This window comes from Athene noctua, chromosome 19, assembly GCF_965140245.1.
Source record: "Athene noctua chromosome 19, bAthNoc1.hap1.1, whole genome shotgun sequence".
Lineage (NCBI taxonomy): Eukaryota > Metazoa > Chordata > Aves > Strigiformes > Strigidae > Athene > Athene noctua.
In genome coordinates, this window is record NC_134055.1 from 3,504,459 (window position 1) to 3,528,995 (window position 24,537).

Consider the following 24,537-nt stretch of genomic DNA (forward strand, 5'->3'; position numbering starts at 1 on the left):
CTCTCTCAGTGTAAACCATAAACCCTAATGCAAGGGCACCACCACTGTGCCAAAAGATTTTACGTGTAGTTAGAAGCATGCTGCATAATTTTATTGATCATTTCTGCTAGAATACAATTTTTAATGTACTTCTAAAAACACAGAGAAGGATTTAAATTATATTTGATGACTAAAGCAATTTGGTTTAATCTCATCACTGATTTGTATCCTCAGTCCTTTACTCACCTTGTGTTTCTTCACAGCTTCCCTCTCAATGTTCTGCCTATCTTTTTTACTATCAGGAAATAAGAATTCCACATCACCATCAACAAAGGCATAAGGATCGATTTCAGGTTCCTGGTCAGCTTCCATCGCTACTGCTGCTAGGTATTGGTTTTTACTCTGATACTGTTGCACCAGTTCATCTGAAACCTTTAAGGGTTTCCTACATTGCACCATTAACCTGAACAGAAGAAAAATAAAAATCATAAAATATTATTTATCGTTTATTATGTGGAAATAATTTTGCTATCACACAGTCTTTACAAGAACAACTTTATCTTCCCATCCCACTTTCTTCCTTTCCACCCCAGCTTCAGAAAAAACTTTTGGGGAAAAAAATAAAACCATTAGTCATTTAATATAACCTCCTTACACACACACCAGATACAGCAGCGTGATTCATTCTGCCCATCTCTCCTCAAGCCCTGTCAATTCAGATAAAGATTAGTAATTTATCCCAGGTAGTAGCTGTCATTTGATATAAATTACTAATGTATTAAGCATCTATATCACTAAAAGAAACTCACCAGTTAAAAAAAAATTACTCATTGCCATTCCCCAGCCACGTCCAAACAAATGATCAGAAAGAAGTGATTAAACCTCAGTTCTGCGTATTTTAAGAATCTACTTCCAGAACATGTAATTCATTTAAATGTAAAAAATTTGCCAACCCTCCCAATACCTGGCTGTGTCTAACACAACACACACCCCAACACTGATGTACACAAAGCCTGGCTATCCAAAATGCCCAAGCAATAACCACTGCTAACGCACACAAATGCCACAGTGTTCAGTAGTTATTTATATCACTTCTATCAATACAAATGAAGCTTGCAACACACCAATATCTAATTTACTAATGAGAATAATAAACACACATTTGCCTTTGTCAGCATTTTTTTCTTTTCTTAATATTTGGAGCCAAAAATGGAGTTGGTAAGTACACAGAAATTAAGTTTTCTTATCAGGGTTATTACTTTCACAGATATAAAACTGCACCAGCAAAAAGATACTGGCAAGCAGAAAACGATGTTATGATTATTAACTACACATATGCCCCTCCTACCTTCTGCCCCTAAATAAGCTTCATTTTACATATCCTGGCGTACAAAAGGCACCATGAGAGGAAGGTATCTCTTCAAACAAGATATGTACTTCAGAGTGTCAGACTAATGTAGGTACACAATTTCTTCTTGCTCCAAGAACCCCATTCCTCCCAAACAGCAACAGAATGACCAGCGAGAAGCATTTACAGAAGTCTCATGCATTAAAAGAAAAAGGGACCTTGCAAGGATGAAGGTTACAGAGGGATAACTCGAGTCCCAGCACAGTCTCCAACATATCTATTCTTCCCCTTCTCAAGCCTCTACCCAAACAGAAATGCTATCCCATAAGAAATGAATGTGTCTCACAATTAGTAGGGCTTGGTTTTGACAGCCTAGATGCAGACACTAACCTGGAGTTTACAATAAGATAGGCTCATGTTCCTCCTCTGAGAGGCCATTAAGAAAAGTGTGACACAGAACAAATCAAAAGAGATGAACCTGAAAATTCTGCACACAAAAAGCCACAGTGATTCCTGGGAGTCCTCCTTGCTGCCTTGTACATCCCTGTCAACTACGTGGTATGAGAAAGGACACGGAAACAGTTTTACTTTGTCAAAAGATTTCCTAGAAATAAGCTTTCCAAAGAAACACCTCACAGCCAACAACACTGTCAAACCCATCCATGCTCAATAAAATCTTGGGTTTAGGCAGGACCATCACAGCACAACTGCCCCAGACAACAGGGCAATGGGTGTGGCTTTATGTCAAACACCTCGGCATTAATGTCTGGAGCAGCACTCAATGGAGTTGAGAATTTCCTCTTTTCTAAATCCTACAAAAATTACCATCGGGGGGGGAAAAAAAAAAAAAAAAAAAAAAAAGAAGGGAATGACTTTCTAAGATCAAAGAATTAAACATCAAGAAAAACACATAGCAAAAGCAAGCAGCAGTTTCCAGTATTTTTGACCACCACAGAGGAAGAGAAGTTAATAGCCAGATACTCTGGGGAAAAAAAAGTATGTTCAGCAAGTTGTTACATCAACCTAGAAGCCATACAAGGAAAGACTATGTCTTGAACAGAAAAAAAATAAAGTTTTGAAATAGAGCATATCTTCCACTGTCTGGTCGGCTGAAATGAATTCAAGGCAAAAAAACGCACTAAAAATCCTACAAATGCACATCTTGAAAGAGTCGAGACATGCATTAGCTAATGTAAACTCTTAAACAGCGAACACAAAAGATATGGCTAAGAAAACGCGTACAAGAACAGACCAACAGCTACAGCATATTTACTACTTCTCACAGCTTTCCTACGCAGCAAAGTCAATGTGACTGCCATCAGTGGCTTTCCACTGCCAGCAGCGAAACAGAAAATCAACACTGAAATTTCAGTCTTGTAAGTAGCTGCTTCAACTCTTCTACTACAAATTAAGTACACTACCTCCTAACACAACAAAAACAAGGAGGAAAAAAACCCCTCAATTTAATTTAATACCGCTCATATTAAGAGCCTCCTTTCACAAGAGTTAAAAAATAATTTTGGAGCAAAAATAATCAACAGCAAGTGAGCTGACAGAGGCAACTCTGGGGGCATTCAAGATGCATTTTTTTAATCCCTCAATCACAACCCTAAGCCAAAGTTTGTCACCTCTGCATCCAGGTCCCACTCGTGTTAACTTTAGACTGGTATTAGCAAGCCCTGTCAGCACCTCTTGCTTCCCATTACCATCCTTTTCCTGCAGCATGGCCTCAAAGGAAGTGCTGTAAAAGATGGTTGACAGGAAGAATTTCTTACGCAGTACAACAGCAAAGGAGACAACCCAGAAGGCCAAGTGGGTTTGTTTCAGGTTTTTTGTTTCTAGGAGGTCTTTTTTTTGGTTTGGTGAATTTTTTGGTGGTGATGGTCTTTTGTGGGGGAGTTTGGTTTTGCTTTAATTGGTAAAGAAAATCTACGTGAATTCATTCTGCAGTAAAACAGAGCTCAAATGTAAGTTTTAATATGAAAACCACTAGCGTTATTCTCTTCCTCCATTGCCTCGAAGCTCCATCATTTATTAAAACAGGCAGGATCAAAAAATGACCAATTTCTTTATCCTGATTGGAACAGATACCAGCAGAGCAGACCATTTTAAAACCTGGTGCGAGATAACACAAGCTTTCAGAAATAAATTCTATTTATTCAACAAAACCCCATTTTAAAATAACTATAGATGACACATACTTGATTTCAAGACAATATTTGCTTATGCTATTTATTTTATTCAATTTTAAATATTCTCAAATGTATTTCCTGTAGTTCCAAGGCTGAGGCTCTAACAATGATCTAGTCTATCACAATATTTCTTCAAGTCAGACAAGCTTTGTTTAATGAATGAGGGTTTCCCATATGACCTGAGGTCCAAGAGCAGTAACAGTAAACACACCAGTCACTTGTTTTCTTTGAATGATAACCTCAAATCTTTAAGCCTTTTGAACAAACACCACAGAGGAGGCACCATGCACAAGAACACCAATTTATGTTATTTATCCCAAAGAGAAATTTCTGATATTAGAAGGCAGTTGCAGCTTACATTAAAGTTAACATCTTCCAGAAAAGCAGATTAGTTTTCCTCATTGTTCCCATCAGTCATTTAAATTCTAGCTTTCAAAATCCAAGAGCTCTTTGAATAAAGAGCAGGACTGAGATAGAAGAAACTTTAACAGGATAAACCTGCAGCTGAGACCATCCAAGTATTAAAATAAGAGAGTTTCTGATTTGGTTTGGTTTTCTGGGGACAAACACACACGGGACAGAGGGGACACTAAGTCCCAAACAGACATAATGTGGTTAGAAATTAAAAGAAAAATAAACTTCATGGCCATTTTCTAAGTCCAGAGTTCTAAAGAGAAAAAGCTTGAAAGACTTACTACATATTTAACTGTGCTTCATGCTCACATTTCACAAGTATTACCTTCTTGTATGCGAGCAGCACAGATAGTTATGCTCACACAGCACTACTGCTCGAGCTGATGAGAACAACACCATGCTTTAGTGACAAGCTTGCTTATAACGAGAAATTACTGCCTTTGGCCTTTCAGCTACCTCACTTTCTCACATTATTACTACAGTATTAAGCACTACTTACTCTGTAACTGATGTTACATTTTCCTGTCCAGCAGGTATTACTGGATCATCTCTCAACTTATCATTTGGAAGCTGAGGTGGTAGGAATTCCACATCCTTTTTCTTTGGAACTTTATAATACTTCCAAGTAGTATCAGCTTCATCTTCCTCCAAATTCACTGCAGTACCAACATACATTGTAGGCTCTATAACTTCAGGAAATTGAGCTGGAAAAGGCTGAGACAAGCCATCAAGTCTGTCTTCCATTGTTTTTGTGGGAACCAAGGGGTCTGGTGTTGGCATCTGGTAGAAGTGTTGACTCTGAGGAGTAGAAGGAGCTTTAGCTACTCCTTCATCAACTACGTCACACGGGTGAGGACTAAGTGGTGGTGGCTGAGGTGAACTTGCCATTTCAGCATTATGCATCTGAGGAGTCTTTGCTACATCATTAGTTCGGATATTTGAAAATCTCACTTGACTGTCTGGCGCAGTCATCACAAGCCTCTGACTCGCCGAATCCGCCTCCATGGCAACATCATCACTGATAGATACACGATGATGAAAAGGAGTCAAAGGGCGTTTCTGTGGCTTATCCCCTTTGTCTTGCTTCTCATTTGTCTTGTGCTTTGGAGCTACTTGCTGTTGTTGGCCCACAGGTGGTGCCTGCCCCTGTTGACCTGAATTTCTTGGTTTGAGATTTTTGTGCCTGCAGAATTAATATAGGGGAAAATACTTCACATTAATCTTTCAAATATGCCTATCAGGTCCTTTTTCACTAGATAAGAACCCACTTCTAAGCCATTAAACAGCCCATTATAGAAGTCTGAAATTGATACCACTCCGAAGTGAAGCTGCCTCTTCCTGACCATAACTTAGTTTCAACGACTCGAGTAGCACTGCAAGATTTTAGAACACCATTTCAAGAAACTGGAAAAGCTGTCCTATAAGCTAAAGACACACATAATCCTCATAACTGAAGACAGGATTTTGTAACCGTTTTTAACAAAAATAGTCACATGAACACGTCGTCACTTTTAACTTCTGCCAACACTGATGAATCAGTAGAACAAAATATGAATTAGCAAGTGACTTCTTGAATTCAAGCATCAATACTAACCAATAGCACTGTCCAAGTCTCTACAGGTTAAGGAGTGGAAAATTAACATCAAGAATCTAGAAACTGAGCTCAGTCCTACAAAAGCTATTTCGAAGCTTTTGTAGCTATTTACCTACAAATTTAGCAAGTGTGGAAGAAAACCTCAATGTCTTGACGGCATTAAGAGTTAGCTTTTTTCCAGTATAAATGCATTTGAGCTTAAACATTTCACCTTGAAGTCTGAGATGCCAACTTTCTAGATCATCTGACAGAATGAGAGACATGAAATACCAAAGTCTAGAATGAAATGTTTATGATGAAGCTATTGAACTGCATGTACATCCTGCCTGGGTGTTCTTTGTCACTCTTCCATTAGAAAAGTGAAGCAGCATGCAACTTGAATTAAAAACCAGGATTAGGCAGGAATAAAGGGTAAGATGTATCAAAATGTATCTTTAATTTAAACTCTCATACACATACACATTTTTCACCGCTTCGATTTCAAAATACAGAAAACAATAAAAGGGTTTTAAGCCTGCAATTTCCTCTTCAGGCAACTGCATATTTCTAATACCCACCTCACTTAGTTAATTGCTTGTTTTCTCTTAACTAGTGCTGTCCTATTTAAATTCTCCTTTAACAGAATATTTAATCCTCCTCCATCTCCCAGCTCTTCTCAGGACAGGTATTTCCACAGAACTTAAACCAACCATTTCAATAAAGGAGGAAAAAATGAATTTCTTTCAAAATGCTACATCCTTCAGACTTTTTTTTTTTTTTTTTACTATTCCAGTATTAATTGCAAGGTAATCATGGTAACATTTAAACCAGAGAAAGCATTTAAACCTTTGCAACACTCCAGACACCTGAAGATTGGTATTCTGCCGTAAGTACAGAAATAGAGAATTCCCTGAAATTAATGTTTCCATTTATTTTAAACTGTATTAACAGTCTGTGTCATTGCATGGTTTCAAAACAAAAGTCATAACAAAAACTGGAAGTTAAATCCAGACTTTCGCCCTGTGTTTCGGTCCTTTTTTTTTTTCCTCAGCTAATAGAAAAACCATATACTGGCAATCAACTCTCAGAAAAACAGTTTCATATACAAATACCCATGGAATGCTGCATTTCTCCAAAAGTAAAGCAGGTTTGGGTGGGGGTGTTTTATATTCATCAAGACACAATGCTACAATCATCTTCCTGTTGATGAACAGCTCTCTTCCTTCAAGGCTGATGCCACAACCCTTCAGAAAGAGTTCTCAGTTCTTAAATAATTCCTAATAAACAGGCATTCCCTTTCCATTGCAGCCCAAGAAAATTGCCCATGAGGTTGTTTCTACCCATATACAGGCCAAGACTCATGAATTGTCACTGAACTGCCAGTAGGTCCACTCAGATGATTCACCTGAATTATCTTATTGGGCAGAGTTTCAAGACCTGCAATGACATTTAGGATATGAGATACAAATTTTGTTACAGCTTTCCTACAAGCAGCTATCGCTTAATTACTCCTAAAGGAGTCATCACGAGTCCTCTCCTGAGCACTTCAATCTCAATGTACGTTGTTGGGCTGCAGGTTTGCCAAGTACTATACCTTGAACAATTGCAATTTGTCCTCTGCGTGGCTTCAACAAAATCCCAGGATGCTACCTTGTCAGGTATCTCTTCATCACACAAGCCATTTGATGTAGCAGAATACTTCCTCCTATGATTCAATATCAGAAGAGTTATTTGAGATCAACATATGTTCTTCCCTTCTGTCAAACCTCAAGAGCAGTTTTGTGACGCAGGATTCAATGGATTGTAAGTAGCCTTTTAGTAACACAAACTGAGAACTAAAGGTATTAGTTAGGAAAAAATTAACTTCCTTAAAATGTTTTATTACTAAGAGTAAAGTACCTTCTACTAGCAGTCACAGCATCTTTAACAGAACTCCTTTCTGCAACAAATACACAAGATACCATGGGGGGTTTTGCTTGACAAAGTGAGTACGTACTTGTTCTGTGCTCTGTTCATATTGCATTCTTGCCAAACTCTGTCCACCACTTGATTGGCTAGCTTCCTAGGTATTTTGCCACCATGATGGCTAGTACTGTCAGAGATAAATCCATCAGAAACTGAAGAAAACTTCACCCATTTCTGGGCAGACTGAGCATCAACTGAAAAGCAGCACCAGAGGAAACAGTTTTAGGTAATGAGGCAATACACTCACAACCACTATTACCCCAATACAACCACCACAGGAACATCTTGAAAAGAAAAGTATCTTCTTAACTCAATGTCAGGAAATTTAAAAAAAAAAAATCGAAAATTTAGGTATGGTAGCTGATTGTTATAACATGGTTCCCTCTCACAAGGAAAAAAGAAAAAAGCACCATATACGTTTATGTTATAGCTGGGCTGGCTATTCCTTTCCTTCCAAGAAACTTCAGATCTGAAAAAGAAAATAACTTGAACAAAACTACCTGTTAGCAAATTTAACAGTCTTTTTTTTTAAAAAAAAAAAAAAAATAAACCAAACTAATTAACAGAAGGCCTTGGGGGAAAAAAACAAAACCTCTTCTGCACAAGAAGAGCTGTATGTAAAGCCACCTGGCACTATCAGGTGGCTTTACATGCTTTGACTTAAAGCAGTTTACCACAACCACTACTCACACGCACACAGCCTTACTGGAAACTTAACTACAAAGAATCTTCCTTGGACTGTGAAAAAGGCTTTTGAAAACATCACCTTGCTCACTGATGACTGAGATGCACAATGAATGCCAGAATGCATACATGCACACAGACACACACAGAGCAGGGAAAAATAAAAACAAACCCCAAAAACCAAACCAAAAACTTGACCATGGAAATTTAAAGTATAGATAACATCAGGTACAAAAGCAGTCCTCATTTCACCAACTTAAAAGAGTGCTGGAGTCAGTTTAGCCCACAATAAAAACTGGCTTTACTACAACAGACTAAAGAAATGTGATTTTCGGTAACAAGTCAGTCGTCCAGAGAACATCCGAATCCTTTCCAAACACTGCCAGATTTAAAGGAGAAGCCACCAAAATGACTTCCCACATGCAAAAGCTGGATTTTATTATACCTGTTTGAACTTCCTCTGGGGATGTCGGTGGAGTCAGAGTGACTGAAGACATGGCAGGATCTCTTGTGGAAGCAGGCACTTGGTGGACACCCAAGCAAGTAGTTGAACAGTGAGATGCCCCTACAGTACTAGGAGCAGGGATGTCTGTCTGAGGAACCAGAACGAAGCACGCCGGGTACACCATTCGCACACCAGCTGAGAAAAGAGCAAGTCAATTTTACAGTTGTTTACCAAAAACTTACATTTAAAGCAATCAACAAATGGATCAGTTTACTAGTCACTCACAAGTTTACCTACTCTTTCCACCTACTAAAGCATTATCCTTGGACAAAAAGCCTCTGTTGTCCCCCTCATCTTTAGTTTATGATTTGTTTTATACAGAAGATCTGGGTGAATGAATAAAAAGGGGTTTGTATATGCAGGTAGAGACAGCCCTGGCATCTTCATGCTACCACTTGCTTCTATCATTTTGTCTTATATAGAAAACTGAGAACATACTTTTTAGTATCACGTAAAACTGACAATATTCCCCTCCCCACCACCATGAGGGTCTCCAGCCATCACCACAATACAAGCTTGTAACACTCGTTACGGAGATATGATTACATTAGCTGGCTAATCAAAGGTCAATAGCCCACAGCAGAGGAACAAACTGCTGCGTCCCAGGGGCTTAGATTTTAGGAACAGTAGCAGATAAATGCAGTGCCCGAGTACATTAAGTTCTCCAGAACTGTGGTTTTGAAGACATCCCTGAAAGGCACATCTGTTCCGTTTGAATTTGCACAGAATCTGCAACAGTACAACGTGCTTTTGATGCATCTCAGATGTCAGTCAGAGTCTAGGGGTTTTTTTGATTATTGGGTTTTTTTAATTTATTTTAAAAACAATCTTGCTTCTCAGGGCACATCAAGACAAACACCTCCTACTAATAGGTCGGCAAAACCCACTTTAAGCAGCAACTCCTTTTAGATAGAGCTAAGCATTAAACAGAAAAAGAAAAAAAGACCCACAGCAGTTGCAAAAAGAGTAAAACGGGGTCAACTTTTTCATTCAGAATTTTGCAGACCTAATGGGCCAGTTTATTTCAGTAATTAAAAGGTATTCAGAGCACTCACCAACAAGGACTTCAACAGCAGCTAAAGAATCATCCTCCCAGTCCATTTCTTCTTGTTTTTCCTCAGATCCCTCCTTCAAGTTAGATGTGACAGGATAGAATTGTTTCCATTCACCAATAAGCTTTTTTGTCGATGAATCAGAAAGCTTGAATGACTGCCCTGTGAGCGTGCCATTTAATCCAAAGGGACTCAGAATAACTAAAAAGATAAATAAAAATACGTTGGAGATTATATCTAACCAAAATTCACTCTTCCCCACTCAAACGGGATTACTGTTATTTCAGCCACATCAAATAAACAACTTACCATCGGTAAGTCTGAATGCACCCCAACCCCATTTTACTACACTGCCCAAGTTGTTGGTAATAGGTACACACTGTTAAACGGATGTGTACTGTAAGAATCAAGGTACCACAATAACAACTACAAATTAATCTACTTAAACAAGCAACAAGCAAGTTTTCATCTTGGCTAGCAAGGGAGTCTCTAACATACAGGTAGGATAAAGACACACTACTTCAAATTCTGACAGAATTGAGGTGTTTCCTCATCCCTTCCTTGTGCTTGGTACAGTTAAAACAACAATGTATATACAGGGAAGTAATCTGTTTCTTGTTTAGTCTTGTCCATATTAGGAAAGCACAGCTGCTGTTAAATTGCATTCAAAAAAAAGCAAGTTTGGACACTGAGCATTAATAAAGAAGGGCAGCGTGTGGTCATGCAGGAGAACTGAATTCTGTAGCCAACACACATATGTCTAAGACAGTGAACTAACCAGACTCAGGCCCCATCACTCCTTTGTCTTCCAGAGCATAGCCTGCATCTGCTGGTGGAACCAAAGGAATTTCCAGGCAAGAAAAAGCCAAATAAAAAAAGGGGTAAGGGAGTGAATAGGTTAAGTATGTTGAGTCAGAAATGGATTTCTAAAAGAAGAGCCAATAAAGATATGTGGTGGTTATAAAGCTTGTTGAACAAGCAAAATATTTAAGTCACCAATAGGACAGCACTTACATTGTGTCATGAAAACAAATTATTTGGCTACGTGCCAAGAGATGAAAATGGAAAATATCCACCTGCAGAAGAGCTGAGACACCAACTGGCTTCTGACTATATCAAGACAGGGGACATGTGGGGAGCACACGTAATCAATACAAAACAGGTATCGCCTCCGCTCCCACTTCCAGTCTTTGCCAGGAGTCCTCATTCTGAGCAACTCAAAGGACTGATTCATTTTAATACTCACTACTGACTGGAAAAACCTACCTTGAAAAGGGCTGTTAGACTGCTGGGCGAGAGTGAGGTGTTCTTCACTGAGCAGGTACACGGGTTGATGCTGGCTGATTTCCACACTGGTGCAAACATTGCTATCTCCATGTAAGAAGAAGGTGAATGAGCAGGACAAGTGCTCGCTGGGAAAAAGAAGTGTGGAGGGTGGAGGGGGTGGAAGAGAGAGAAGGAAAAAAACAAATTTAAGTATAGAACTTAAAATAAGTTGATGGCTTTCTCACTAGTTTGAAGGCACTTCCTCCCAAAATATTCACTAATGAAGTAACCAAAAATCCCTTCCATCTAAATAACAAGAAAATGCTAAATACATGTTGCCTTGGAGCATCTACATTCCAGCATTAAAACCAAAGATCAGTTAGAAAACAACAGGCACTAAGTTTTCTGTCTCTTTTGACTGACACTTCATATTTTGAGGTCTGGAGGAAATTTAAAACACATTTTTTGCAAGACAAAAAATTATAACTTAATCATTTTACATCTTATATATTGGTTTACAACCTATAAAAATGTTTCTGAACATATACTAATTTTAATTAGATCATATCTAGGTTCTCCTGTCACAGACCCATTAAGCAGAAATTCTGGTTTAAGGTTTCTATTTAATATTAGCCAACAAGTCACTTATTTAAAAGCAGGAAGAAGAATGGTAACAGCTTTGAGAAATGCTGGTTTTAGGTTTGGGGTTTTTTAAATTGAATCTTATCTTCAATGCTCTTGAAGACAATCAGTAACTAAAAATGAAATCCCATACCTACACACAGAAGGGAAGATAAAATCAATTAAAAAAAAACACAAACCCAAAGCTTAAGCCATTGTTAAAGTCATTAAAGCAAGTATCATATTTAATATCAGATGCTTCATTGATAGCTTCTCTCAGTCCAGAGTGTTTTAGAAAAAAATAAACAGTCCTGTACAGCAAAAGACACCCCAACAATAAACATACATCCTTCACGTAACTCTGAATTAAATGCTATTTTCACACTGCTGTAGAGTTAGCAACTCCATGAAATCTTCTACCTCCCAAGATCATGCTTCAGAGAATTCCCAATTTTTTCACGTCTGCTGTTATTTCATTACAAAAATACAGATAACCCCCTGCAAGTATAACTATCAAAATATTTTATGTTGCATCCAAATCAATTCAGTGGTTTATGCGAAATATATTTTACCAATTTTAATTAAAAGGCAGGAATAGAGCAGGAAGGAAAAAAAAGCAGATCCCTGCCAGGATGCTGCAGAAGTAGTACATCTTCATACCCAGTTCCATCTCAAAAAACTTTTTTTTCCTTTCTCAAGAAGTTGTTGTACAGGCACAGAAATTTTCAGTTATATCAGCTACAAGTTATCTCAAGTGTCTGCCAGACTAATACACTCCCATAGGAAAAGAACAGATGTTTAAAAGCAAGAAGATGCTATTCACATTGGACATTAAATTAGGTCCACCATCTCAGTAATAGAAGAATGAAAGTCAAGAAGAACTTTAAAAGTACTTCATAAACTACTGAACAGAAAATAAATCCTTCTCTGTAAGGAGGGTAGCATCAAGCATCTGCTCAGTCTCCAGGAGAGAGAAAAAAAAAAGAAACAAATGATGGGAAACAGACTAAATTGAGTCAAAATAGCAGATATTAGTGCATTTCTTGCAAGGTGAAATGGAAAAGACAGTCCATGAACTACTGTAGCCTAAAAAGAACACACCACCACTGCTTCTCCCCAGAACAAATTTAAACCCCATCAACTAACACCCAGGCTGGTGCCTGTGCTCTGACCTCATGAAACGCTTGCATTTCTTAGTCTACAGCACAAGAACACAAAGCAAGTTTTACGCTCCTAGAAGAGATACAAACAGATCTCCAGGGCATGAAGAACTAACAGACTTCAAGCATCTGAGCAACCCTATTGAAATGCAATCTCCACCGGTGCCATTATTGGATACACCTTTAGGGTCATTTCCAAGACGTTTCTTTCCTCCACCAGCAGGTAGATGGTGGGACAGTAAACAGTAAGGAAAAAAAAAAAAAACACGTTTCTGGAATTGGCACAGTCCACTCAGTCTATGAAAATGGAGATAAATCGGTTGACTGAGTCTCACCCCAAAGACTCAAAGAGCAGCCACCGGGGTAGTCACTACAATGGGAAGAAGGCTACAGCATTAAATACATGGCTTTGCCTACTAGCAGATTTAAAATTAAGGACCTAAAATGCTTCAAGGATGAGAGAACCCACAAACCGTTCAAGGAGGAACAGGAAATGCAGCACATTTATTACAGTAACTTAGAGCAAGCCATGAAGTGAACTCAACAAGGAGCTGCTCTAAGTGGCTGGCCCTGACTGAAGCTCAACAAATTTTCATGGTGCATCAAGTCTGCAGTGGTGTGCTGATCCACTGTTCAATTTTAATTGTGTTTTAGGAACAAAAAAGGCAGGATCCAGACACAGGAGTGAATTATCACTGTTCTTTGATAACTATGTAGCACAACTGCTTCAGTAATGCAGCTCTGGACACAATACACCCTGCAGAGGAAATACTGCTCAGGAATCCCAGTAAAGTTCATTTCCAAAATGCCATGATGACGGAGCTAAGCATCTTGTTGATGTTTTCAAGTTCAAGTGAAGTCACATGGTTAGCGAACACCACTGAATTCCTATATGGAAATCTGATTAAACTTTAATCCTTACGCAAATAGTTGAAGACTAATTTTCAAATTGAATTTTAAAATCATACTGGATGGTTTGAGGTGCAAGATTGGATAGCGTTCTTGGTTGAGTGACAGATAACAATTTAGAAGCTTAGTGCAAGTGAGGCAAAGCTTAAAAATAAAAGCACATATTCTTTAAATACACTAAATGCAATTAAGCTATGTCCCTTGTAAACACCACATTATTACACAAATAAAGGGCAGACAATTGTAGCATAATCTGATGGAATTCAAATAAACCAAGACAAAGAGAAGCATCAGCATGATAACAGAAGCATTTCAATTCATTACACTGCAAAACTAGTCCTAAGAAGTAGCAAGGAAAATTCAAGGTCATAATGCAAAAGCCAAGAAAAAAAAAACCCACACCACCAAACAAAAAAAAACCCCCATATTAGAACTCTTTTCTCCCCCCACTCAGCAGGGAAGAAGTTTCCAACAAAATAATAAAAGTAAGAGAGTAGGCATTGTTGTCACTGACATCATTCAACCAGCTTTGGCATGCAAGCTGCAAGCACATTACTTGTACAGCAGGGAGAGCAGATCTGCTGTGGTACAATACATTCTAGAAAATCCAAACATTATCATTTTATAGCCAGAAGTAGTGAAAATTTTACGTGTTAAACAACAAGATTATGCATACCACCTCAGGTTTTTGTTTCAGGACTTTCAGATGTGCAGCAAACTCATTTTACCCACAACAGGATAATATTGTTTCATAGTAGAAATACGTAGTCAAAACAGGGTTGTCCTTAAACTCAAGCTAAGGGACCCCTATTTCCACATGGTACACAGAATCTCCTGAAAACAAGTCTCTTTAAACGAAAGATTAACATGAAAAACAAAACTAACACTTTACAACCTCAAACATAGCATTACATTTCTCCCTAGCTACTCATGCTCAGAAACTGTTTCTTCACATTTAACGTCACAATAGGTTACAAAGCTTTAGGAAAAATGAGTGCATGTGAAACAATCACGAGAAATACAACGAATAATCCTAATTAAAAAAAAAAAAATCAAAACCATACTGAAGCTCTTTGCAGGGACGTGAAGAAAAGGAGGAAGGAAAACAAAGAAACAGCTCTGAGTTACTGGATGCCCTTACATACACTGTTTTATAGAGTCAGCAAGAAACTCAGCAAACGGGGTTTTTTTTAAAAATTAGTACATTTGCACATTCTCCAATTCCATAAATTTCCAGAGATTGACTGCTAGAACACAATGACACCTCAACCTCCACTTAGGTTGTGGTAAGTTTTGTGAAGATTCCTCCTATTAAAAAGAAAAAAAGTGTCTCTCTCCACCATTTCTTTAAGTCCTTCTCTCCTATTCTCAGTAACTCACCTCACAGTCAAAAATCCTAATCAAGCAAAAAATTTACCTATCACTTCTGGGGTAAACAGGCAAATTACCTTTAAAATTCACTCAAGGACACAATACCAGAAAGAAAGCTGGAGGTTTCCTGCCTATGAACACAGAGTTCATTCTATGCTTTTATTTGCAGACATTTTTTTTTAAGTAGCTCAGATCACTAGATTATTTGTGCAGAGCATCTCATGACTGAAATATTTTAAGTATATCTGTATCTCAATGCTCAGAACTTTTGACCTGCATGCAGAAAGAATCAGTGAAGTCCTTAAGGTGCAAATATAGCAAAAAAATAATAGCTTGTTTTAAAGCTAGTATTGAGATCCTTCTTTTATCCTTTTTTTTTTTTCTCTTATGTTTTGTATATGCACATGTAACAATACCCAATCTTGGATATTTTTTGCAGTATTTCTAATATTTCTGTTAAAATTCTGAAAACAAAATCCAAGTTCTCCCAAAAATCTCTTTTTTTTCCTGACCCTGAATATGAAGTTACTCCATTAATATTTCTAATAATTTTAATTTACTTAATTTTATTAGAGGCCTAATCACAGAACTTAAATATCAATAATCCAGTTTTCAACTGCTATCTGAATACAGATGTTATGAAGTGTCATGAGAATGAGCATTCCTTATGAATTTTCATCTGAACACATCAGGATTCAGTCAGAATGAGTTCCAATACTGAAAGCAACTTTAAAAATAATAATAAAATAGAATTAAAAGGAAGACACACTCTTGGAAGTAATGCTACTTTAAGCAACCTTCAGTCCTCACCTATGCTCCATTAAAATACATTTGTATAAAAAACGGGGTTTTTTCCCCCCCATGTTCCCTCTTCACTCTAATCATGCAAAACAAAGATGTTTTCATTTCAGAGACAAAGGATTGATTCTATGTGAAAAGAAACAAACTGATGTAGACAATTTCAATATAATTTCTACTTCTACCTTTGTAAGAGAAACCGAGGGGTAGGAGGGGAAGCACACTAAAATTTACATATACATGAGGTTTCTACATCTCCATTAGCAGATTTGAAAATACTTTCTTGATAAAAAGGCAATTAGGTCTGTTTTTTCCTCCACATAAGTACTTAGGTAGAGTTTTATATCTTCAAAGTGCTTCACAAACATTAGCTGCATTAGAACCTCACTAATCCACACTTCACTAGATTGCATACTTCAAATCAGCACCACACTACGGCTGAAAGGCAAGGAGACTGCAACATCACAGGCAGCAAGGAAGTCTCCGACTAAAAAAAAAAAAACAACAACTATAATGCATTTAATAGCAAATTCAAAAAAGCATCCAAACGTTTCAACTGAGAAAGAATGGTTTTTGTTTGGTTGTTTTTTTGGTTTTTTTTTTTTTTTTTTATAATTACATTCTCATATTTTCCTAGACTGACTTTGTAAATTACTTCTGAGTTGAACCATGAGTGGCTTACAAAGTAAAAGCACTGCTAACCCTACCAAAATATTTACCATATCTTTATAAACTAGATACTTCCTACTGCTGTTTCCTAGATAAGGAAAATGAATGTTGCAAAGTAAAATTACTGTCCCAGAACTAATGCCCGTCACAATTAGGATTCTACCATTTCCCTTTCAATGAGGTAGAACACACCTTGTTTAAGAGCACAGACACATCAGCTACAATTTTAAGTCTGTAATTAATATGCAACATTGTTTCAGACTGTTATAAAATGTTGCCAAAAATTGGTATGTATTGGCCAGCACCCAGAAGAATCCTTCAGGGCATTTTGACCAAAGAATCAATATATCATGACTGGCTGACAACAAATAGCAGCAGGAGCAACAGACCTGAGAGTTCCCAACTGATGCATCATAGCTGCCCAAATAGAAGCATCTCCAAACAGCTATTTCTCACTACAGACTATTTTGGTACGACACTTTAAATTTAAAGTATCAAAGAAGTTCCTTTTTAAAAGGTGACAGTTGCCTTTTATAGAAAATTCTTGGGATGGAGAACACAATCTTACAATTAAATAGGTTCTTCTGGAAATAAAAATTTAAACAGAAATAAGTTTTAAGGTAACACACATATCATGAAGCCCTAAGACCCTTCACATGCCATTGTTTGGGGTTTTTTTCCCTTTTCCTTTAACCAGGTCGAGAGACAACATTCTAGCAACCAGTATATGATAGAAAAAAAAAAAAAAACGTAACTGCCAAAGAATTAAGTCTCAAGGAATTCCATACCTGACCACACGCTCAACATGCACTACATCGTCCTCTATTCTATGATACGTTACACGATAAGCTTTGTTCTTTGTCAGGCAACCCTCTAGGGCTCTTCATCGTGGAGAAGAAAGAGTGAAGCTGCCAACCCACTTGAGGCTTTCTGAGCTAACAGAAGGAAAGCAGAAGCGACTCCCTCAAGACAATCCATCTACCACATTTTCTTTGTGAGCACTCGTTCAGAATAGTTCTTTGTGACTATATACATCTTCCAGGTATAGCCATAACACTGCAACCCACTAACGAAGAGCAGCTTTCTATGCAGCCACCTCGACACCTAATGCTGCTTCAACAGCGATCGCATTTTAAACATCTTCAATTTCCACTCACCATCCATAATCCTGAATTACAAAACTCCACAATCGTAATTCAGACTAGAATAGGAAATTAAGTATGCATTTGTTGTAATACACAAAATATTAAATAAGTAAAATACTAAAACCAGATTGTTATATTACACAGCACCAAAAATAATTGCCAGGAAAAGCATATGAATTTCTCAATTTAAGAAATGAAAGAAAAAACAAAACAAACACAAAGCAAGTACACAAATTGTTTCAATTATTAAATACTTCAGCAGCTTTGAGTTTTAGTTAGTTGGGGGTGGGGGGGTATGTTTTGCTTTTCAACTGCTAGGGGCTGAAGGAAATCGAGGATAAGCTAAATTAGTTCCTAGTTCTCTGGGAAGAACACGCTATCATACATACTCATTACACTGCAGTACTACTTTTTATGATAAGAGTTGAAATCATCATTAATCAATTCACAAACATGCCTTTCTTGCCCTTGGCTACAAGTTCCCCTATAACATCAGAGTTTGTATCAGCCCCATCATGAGATCTGCACTTCCAAGCAGACACAGTGGCATTAATATCCTTAATTTGAAAGCGCAAAGAGATCTAAAAAAATATACATCTACATTTTCTAGCAAGTTACATACTCTGTATCTTAACATGAAGTAATAAGATCTCAAAATATAAATACTTCTCTAACTACTGACAAATAGATGGAACAGCTTACATTTTTCTAAGCATCTCCGAGTAACTCCCTATGGTCGGGAAGGTAAATATAGCAGATGATTTTGATGATAATACAAAGCAAAAAACATAGCTAATAGCAAAGTAGAAAAAAACCTTTCAGTTCAAAGCACATCATTAATGACTACTGTCAAAAGGTTCTCCAAAATATTTTTCACATAGCTGAGGATGATTTTAGACCTGTGAGTTAAAAATATTTATTTATTCCATAGCCAAGCTACGTGCACTAAAACAACTACAAAAGTAGCAAGTGACCTGTATTCCAGAATAAGTCATATCCATCTTAAAGACTTCCACATTTTCAAATTAACTTCACTATTAATGAGCTTAGATTCATCCCAATAAAAAAAAAAGCTTGAAACAAAGAACTATTTTGGTTTTGTACACTACTAAAACTATAGCATGACATATTACAAAGAAGCAAAACTGGTTTTTGCCAGAATGCAACTAGAAGTTTATATATACACGCAAAAAAGTATATACTATTTCAGATGCAATTATAAGCAATACTACAAAAAAGAGTTTGCTCATATTTCTGTATTTCAGAACTTAAATGAGACTAATAAACTTGCCACCTTATATTTTAGCATCCTTTAATTATTGAGGATGCAAATCTTAATTGTCTGAACTTGAGCTCTCACAATGAAATGTATGTGTGCTATAAAGAATAAGAATCCAGAACATATTTGGAAAATGGAGAATACCTAGACATTATTTCGAAGACAGTGTAACAGCTTCCAATGTATTGCTCTTTCCCATTCTGAAACATTGAAAAAATCTGGCTTAAGATGTTTGTAAAAGTTCAAAATTGAAACACATTATAAAATTTTAATTTAACAAAATCTCAACTATCTCTATAGTTTTTGTATTATTTTATTGTTCAGTGAACAAAAATAGCATAGATTTATTGCTGAAAGCTAAAACTGACGAGCCATATCTTTTTTTCATTTTTCCTGATGATCCAACTACCACTGTAACTTAAGCTAAATAAGAGAAAACTGCTTTGTGATGTAAAGTGCTAAATTTGTCTGCTTGTAGTCTCTGTAGCAACCCAATATTCCAAAGAGACAATCATGTGATCAATGCTCTCAGCTCCTGCTGTTTATCCTGCACTGTCCTACTTACAGCAGCTCTCAATTCCAGCTGTCTACAGCAAAAGGAAAAACATCACCTGCTCTCCTGCCGGTACATGATGCCAGAATACCCTCATTAGAGCTGTTGTAAGAAAATGTTGACATTGTTTGATTTAAAGATTAACATCGGGAGGAAATTTACACTGCAAAAAAGAGTTGAGCAGACTTAATAGAAAATATTCCAACAGTATCAAGGAAGAGCCCTGTAGTTTCAGCTACTAAGGTTTCAAATTAAATATACAGAAATAAATGCAAAACCTGTGGCTACACGTTGTTCTTACATAGTTAACTCTCTCAAAAATGAAGAGGTTTTGAGCTTTAGCACCCGGAAATCTCATTCTGTTATTTAATAATAATTCACAGCATCATTCTAGAGGGATCAAGCAGCAAACTCCTCCGTTCCTATGGAAAGAGAACCCATGGGAAATGGGAAAAAGGAAACCAAGCAGGGGGATAAGGCAGGAATGTGGGCTCCGACCAAAAGCACTCCCTTTGTCTTAAGGGCAGTGAAGACCAAACAGACAACAGCTGATCTCATTCATGCCATTACATTCTCGATGCAAACATTTCTGAAGTAGGCACCAAGACCATTTCCATCCCCAAACTGAAAAAAAAAAAAATGCCCACACACACACCCCCCGCAGCCACAGCCATTCAGGACTGCAGATTTGCCACCACACTTGCACCAAACTCAGGGATCATATCCATTGTGGCTAGCTTTGCCACTTCCTCCCAGCAAGATGAGATAGAGAGAAAAAAAAAATATATATATATACATATTCAGAACTGTGATAAACACACCTTCAAATCAAGGTAACTGCATGTACAAAGGCTTATAACAAAACCAAATTTACAACAAGAATATTTTTCAGCAGTCATTTCCTATGAAGTCTTACACTTACTATTTAGATCAGGTAGCAAAAACAGAATTTCCATGAAAAAAATAAATGAACAGTGGGCTGGCATTATGAAAACCTGTACCCAGACTAACATTAAAACAGCATTACCTGCGAAACCTGTACAGCAAGTTTCATTTTGTAAACTATGATAAGCTTATCACTTACGAATTTCCAATAGGGTTTTGGCTTTTTGGTGTTTTGGGTTTGGGTGTTTTGGTTTTGTTTTTTTTTTTTAATTTGCCTTGGGTGTGTGGTGGTTTTCTCTGGTGGTTTTTTGTGTTTTGTCTTCTAAGTGAACTCAGCAGACACAAGTTCTGGTTTGCCACCCACTGCAATTGGTTATATTATTTCCTATTTACAAGGGGGAGAGGGGGAAAAAAAAAAAAGCAACCATACAAGTAATATAGTAGCTTTTAGTATTCTAGATTTTCAGTTGTCTATTAGATCCTCCCACAAAAAAAAAAAAAAAAAAAAAAATAATCAGGATTACTCAGTTATTTGCTTACTGCTATTCTAATTGTATTAAAGTTCAAGTTGTACTTACTACTAAAACTTCTGGAGATACCCTCCACGTAAGCGCTTCATATTTTTGTTTCATTGGGACTGTCAGATTTACTCTTCATTAAGGAATTGTATCTAAAATAACATTAATCTGACAAAGTTTCCTACTCATATTTATTCCAGGTACATGCTACTATTTTAGCATCCAGTTGGCAAGAGGAGAAGTTCATCCAAAGGCTGTTATTTGAGCAGTCTAACCAGAAAAGGTAGACAGACAATTGGATGCAGTAGATCACAATCTCCGTTTCAAACATTTATAGAGTGGATTTTTGAATAAAACGTACACAACCATATTTCTGAACATGGCAATAACAAACACAATAGGTTGAAAAGGAGAAAAGAGAAAGACATTCTTATTTGTCAAACTTTGTAATTTAATATGCAGTCATTTAAACCACATTATTGAGCTTCTGTAAACTACCTTGCTTTAAGTGATTGAAAAAGGTAGTGACAAATACCAAGGCAATGATTTTTTTTTTATTTTTCCTGTTTGGTTACAACTAAGACCATTAGCAAAACCTTCTCTTTAGTCTTTTATTCTACTATTGTTCTCCTGCTGACCCCCATCACCCATTCCTGAAAACTGGAAATCACCTACTTAAAAGCAAGCAACAAAAAACCCACCACGCACAGTTCACGGAGTTAGTTACTCCATTCCTGCCCTATCTATAAACAGAAGTGGAACTAGCATACTTGAAAACCTCAGACAGCTTCCTCAGGCATGGTAATCGTGACTTGTTCTAACATATCGAATTTCACCAAATACATGACTGTCTCGCTTTTCCCAATGCTGGTTTTAGACTGGGGAGAAGTAGGGGGAGGAAGGGAAGAGCAGGTCATGGTTATTACCTTGCAGCCTTGTCAAATATCTGAGGTTTTTACTTTTTCCACAGCAAAAATTTCAAGAGACATTAAACAATAATATGAGGTTAGTTTAATAAGTTAGTTTGTTTTAGGAGTCACATCATTAAACATAATTAAATGGCGAGCACTTAAAACTATCTAAATCTCAGTTTCTTGGTCATCCACTCACATGCTACTGTGGCATGAGTTTATGAACATTAAGGATGGTCCTTCTAAAATTAAAATGTATGGAACACAATGATGAAATGGACTTTTTCTTAACATAACTTTATACAAGGAGAAAAAAAATAACAGAGCAACAGGAAGCCGTGCTGCTTGAGGATCTGTCATCACAGCCAAACACCTATCAGAAATCACAGCCTTACGACTGTTTTACTACCACATACATTCAAAAAGTGCAACACGACTGACTTCTATTGTTGGGAGACCAGAAAACAGAAAATCTCACATTCTGGAACCACATGCTTTCAAAGAGAACTCAGAAAAATCCAGATGGGATCAGCTTCAAATGAAAGCAATAGCTCATTCGCACATCCTTCAGAGAGGAAGAAAGGGAAAAAGCAGGACCCAGGTCCTGCACACCACTCAACCATAGCTCCAGAAAGCACACGTTAAGAAGTTACCTCCACCACCAAGAGCACTGACTGCTCAGTCTCTAATCAAAGTCTTTGAAACTAAAGATTGGCAGCAAGAACAACCAACCTTATCGAAATCTGTAGTTCTAACACACAAAGAACAAGTCTATAGAGCAGCCAGCCAAGCCCCAAAGTGCAGAGTAGTATAAACTATGATCTGAAGCAGACTGGTAGCACACTTCATACCCCCAGCACAGTAAGTGCCTTTAAATTATACAGACACATGAACTCTATCTCAGGATTTTTAAATGTTAATGCAAAGAACAGTCCCAAAGAAAGCAAAGCATACATAATATGGGATGGAAGTTAGCACTACAGGTAACAGTAACAAGGTCTGAAATGAGGCCAACATGCAGGGATACCAGACTGTGGGGCAAAGCCTTCCTATTTTGGGGTGCACACAGTTTCTTCCTGTACTTCTCCCAAAATTCAATGCTTTCTAAGAGAAGGGTGAATAAAAATAGACCAAACACCACCACGGGTAACTTTTTTCTTCCTTAAGAATGAGGTATACATTTAATCAACACAAGCAATATAGAGAAGCAATTAAAACCTTCCTGAACAGAAAAGCTTTATTCCCCATGACAGATGCAATACCTGGCACATTCATCTGTGGCCACTTCTACATAGGAGAAGCACTACCTCTTGGGAAGAGATATATAGATAGATATATATATTTTAGATATATATATTCTAGCAGAGGAAGAAAGTCTTCTGAAAAAGACTCTATTCTTCCTACATCAAGAAACTAGTATAACATCCTTTTGAGATCAGCATTATGAATATTACTATTCCTTTTACTTGAAAGATGGTGAAAATGCCCAAAAGACAAAAATACAGCTTCAAAACTGTTCTGATTAAGATATGCGCATCCATAATCACAAACAGAAAAACAGCTTTGGGGAGGGGCTGTTGGTGATTTGTTTTAGTTTTTAATTAAGTCAGCCACATCTACAAAACAAGACAAAACTAGTATAGGTCCTGCTGATTAAATGAAACTTAAGGAAAGAGAAATACACGGAAGTTGTATTACAGTTTAGGTTTTGTTAGTTTTAGACCAGTTGTCTGGAAGAAACATATTAGCACCCCAGGTGTAACATTCAGGCCATTTTCTCATGGGGCCGCAAGTCCTTTTGCATGGAGTTTGCTGCAGTGTCACCCTTAACATTTGATAAGGGAGAAATATCCCTTTTGACTATAAGAGTACTCCAGTTTATACAAGAGACCAAATCCACTCAAACCATTCCACTTGACGTTTCCCCCTCAATCACAGAGTGACACACTTTCTAGGTACAGAGGTGGCATCACGAAGCACCTATTTCAGTCATTTTGGTTTCTCCCACAGGAGTCGCTGGGAACAACAGAGGCCTGAACTGATACCTCTGAACAGCCTAACCTTCCAGAGAGTATAGATTATCCCAATTCTAGATATTCCTAGAAGGGATGAAATAAATATGCCACGAGTCTGCACATCTGTTAACCATTCCCCTCACTTCATTTCATAAAAGCCACTACTCAGAATATCATGTGGTGTTGAGCTATCTGGTAGGAAACACTGAGATTTCTTTACAGTGAAACTGTCTTACAGAGATCAGTCTAATCTTTCTGCATATTTTTCCAGTAGTTCTGGACTATTTATGATGAAATCGTTGTGTGGGTAAGCACACAATTCCTTCAGTTATTTTCATCAGGCATGCTGACCCTCTGACCTTCTTATAAAAAGAATCAGAGCCTCCAAATTAAACAAACACCACTATTTTATTTTAAAAGCTTTCATCAGCTTTTCCAGCTGCCGCAGAGCGCTTTATAGAATTACTGTAAGAGATGCCATGCCATAACTAATGCTAGTTTCAAATGGCAATTTGGAAAACCAGTTCCTCAAATGAGGAAAGTCCAGACTGTGCCAAGACAGTATTGGCTTAAATAGTTAAAACTCTTTACTGTCGATTTACAGCAACAACACACAGAAGAAATGGATGGACAAGGACACCCCAGAGAGGAAAAATTTGCCCTGACCAGGGTGGAGAAAGATGCCTAGAACTAAAGGACAAGTTTATACATAAATTAAAAGCAGC

At 37.4% G+C, this 24,537-nt stretch overlaps 1 protein-coding gene across 2 annotated transcripts in view; it reads right to left on the reverse strand.

Annotated features, from left to right (window-relative positions):
- MED13 (mediator complex subunit 13) overlaps nt 1–24,537 on the reverse strand; it is a 59,707-nt gene that overhangs the window by 20,556 nt on the left and 14,614 nt on the right. The window contains exons 4-11 of one of the 2 annotated variants that reach the window (XM_074922568.1): nt 10,979–11,124; nt 10,491–10,541; nt 9,716–9,913; nt 8,601–8,795; nt 7,503–7,665; nt 7,101–7,211; nt 4,433–5,116; nt 226–442 (exon numbers count right to left, since the gene is read on the reverse strand). In XM_074922568.1, coding sequence (XP_074778669.1) covers nt 226–442; nt 4,433–5,116; nt 7,101–7,211; nt 7,503–7,665; nt 8,601–8,795; nt 9,716–9,913; nt 10,491–10,541; nt 10,979–11,124 — 1,765 coding nt within the window. The remainder of the gene's footprint in view (nt 1–225; nt 443–4,432; nt 5,117–7,100; nt 7,212–7,502; nt 7,666–8,600; nt 8,796–9,715; nt 9,914–10,490; nt 10,542–10,978; nt 11,125–24,537) is intronic. The other variant, XM_074922569.1, reaches the window with a different exon arrangement.